This window comes from Morone saxatilis, unplaced genomic scaffold (assembly GCF_004916995.1).
Source record: "Morone saxatilis isolate NCDOM2014 unplaced genomic scaffold, NCSU_SB_2.0 Contig4, whole genome shotgun sequence".
In the NCBI taxonomy this organism is placed as follows: domain Eukaryota; kingdom Metazoa; phylum Chordata; class Actinopteri; family Moronidae; genus Morone; species Morone saxatilis.
In genome coordinates this window covers 148,711-150,950 of record NW_023339984.1, presented here as the reverse complement: position 1 = coordinate 150,950, position 2,240 = coordinate 148,711, and the positions used below count along the sequence as shown (strand labels likewise).

The 2,240-nt window shown below is 35.7% G+C and overlaps 1 protein-coding gene across 1 annotated transcript in view; it reads right to left on the bottom strand.

The window, feature by feature from the left end:
* muc3a (mucin 3A, cell surface associated) overlaps nucleotides 1-2,065 on the bottom strand; it is a gene marked incomplete at its 5' end in the record, with an annotated part of 9,016 nt that extends 6,951 nt beyond the window's left edge. Inside the window, 5 exon segments of the mRNA XM_035674906.1 lie at nucleotides 734-786; nucleotides 879-921; nucleotides 1,120-1,184; nucleotides 1,649-1,764; nucleotides 1,843-2,065. Coding sequence (XP_035530799.1) covers nucleotides 734-786; nucleotides 879-921; nucleotides 1,120-1,184 — 161 coding nt within the window.
* Between the last annotated feature and the right edge of the window lie 175 nt (nucleotides 2,066-2,240).

The window sequence follows — 2,240 nt, the reverse complement described above, 5'->3', positions numbered from 1 at the left end:
ATAATTCCCGATATTACATTTTTTTGTGAATATCGGCCGATAATATCGGAGGGCCAATATTATCGGACATCCCTAATTATTTGTATTATAGCAGTGTTCACCTTTATTTATAGGTAATATCATTGTTCATGTAAATATCTTTAATTAAACATTACTTTTATAAAAGTATAACTATATATATTATAGTAACCTTTTCTCCAAAGTATGATGACATTGCACCCTTTTTTTTAAAGTAGGGTTAGGTTTTTTTTGGCCTGTTATGCCTTTTTTGACAGAAAAAGCTGGAGAGAGACAGGAAAGGGGGGCGAAGAGAGAGAGAAGGTGAACCGACATGAGCAAAGCAAAGGGCCACAGGTCGTACTCAAACCCGGGCTGCTGCGTATATGGGTCGCCAGCTCTACCGACTGAGCTAACCAGGCGCCCATTGCATCCTTTTTTTGCAAAAGTTTTTTGCTTTTTTTTGGGAGGCTTTTAAATGGTTAATTCAAGATATTTTACACATGTAAAAACAATGAAATTACCTATAAATACAGGCAAACACTGCTATATTACAAATAATCAGAAGAGTGTGGTTATTTGATTTTTCCTTTTTTCTTTTAATAGATAATTTTTCCACAAATTGCTTCTATCTGAGGACAATCTGCAAAGTTCCCCTTTTCCTAACATATGTTGATATTGTGGATGACTTTAATTGGACGTTATTAGTGTAAGAACGTTAAAGATGTCTAATTACCCTTCTGCTCTTGGCGTCATGCTGTAGAAATCCATGGCTTCAGCTGATAATCTCTAAAATAAAGGATAAAACAATGAATGGGTAGCATTCATATATATGATCTCTGATTCAAAATCTTACTGTAAAGGTGGTTGAATTGCTTTACTTCCACAATGTTCATCAGTGCTGACAATCTGACCACAGCGCGGCTAATAGAAAAGAGCAAGAGAAAAAATATCATAAAACGTGTTGGCAATTTAACAACACTGTTATATTGAACCTAAAACATTTCGTTAAAAAATGTATTTTAAACCTATGTTTTCTGTGGCGACCATTTGTGTTTAATACAATGTAAAGCAAAATACAATGACAATGGTTTTGTTTCTGAAAATATGAAAGTACAATACCTGACACTAGTTACCACTACTTCTTTAAAGTTTTCTATCTTCTTTTCCAAGTAATACTTTTCCATCTGAAATAGTAACAACATAATATTAATAATGTTTTGGTAGTTGGTCATATGAAACAATAACAATCACTAATATTATCACTAAAATCTGAATTTTTGGACTTATTCCTAAAACCTTTATTCTTTACTAGACGTGCTATTGTTTCCGCATGTAGCTATGGATATGTAATTTGGATAGAATGTTTTTGGCTGCATGATGTATTCATGCCTGTTAGTCATGAACAAAATGTGCATCATTAGCACAGTATAATGTGGAATATGATTGAACCCAGTCCATTACATGAATGCAGGTTTGTCCGTCTTTTTCTCCAATAAGCACACAACAAGCATAAAGTCACCATCTTTACAACATACTGTAACATCCAACAAAAAGATGGTATACAGGTTACTTTATCTTGGAATAATTGTCTGGATATGTCTAGAAAGTACACTGCTGTAAAACAGCAGGACAGATATATATAATTTACCTGGTTAGTGAAAGTTCCTACGAACTCCTTGTATTCAGATGAGTCTTTGTCTTCATAATTGTCATGAAATTTCTCATTGATCACCACATTAACAATAACTGACCTGTTGAAAGAATCTGAAAAGAGAATACACAAACATTGGAAATTATGCTGAAATTACACTTAAAAAAGATGTGGCAAGATGATGTTAGTACCTGGCTGAACAGTTTCAATAAATTCACAAACACGTCCGCTGAATCCAACAAGACATGTGCAGTTGAATCCATTATTATATCCACCATTTTGGCAGTTTAAAGGCTCTACTGTTGTGACTGGTCGAGTTGTTGCTTGAATTGTTGGACTGGAGGGTGATGTTGTTGGTGGTCTGGTTGTTGGATCAGTTGGTGGTTGGGCTGACAGTGTGGTTGGAGGATCAGAAGTTACTTTGTCAGTGGGATTAGTTGGTTGAGGTGCTGATGTGGTCTCTACAGGCTCAGAAGTTAATGAATGGGTTGGACTGGTTGATTCAGATAGTGGGGTGGTACCAGTTGGCTCGGATGTTACTATGTCTGTAGGACTCGTAGGCTGAGGTGGGGAAATGGTCTCTGTAGGT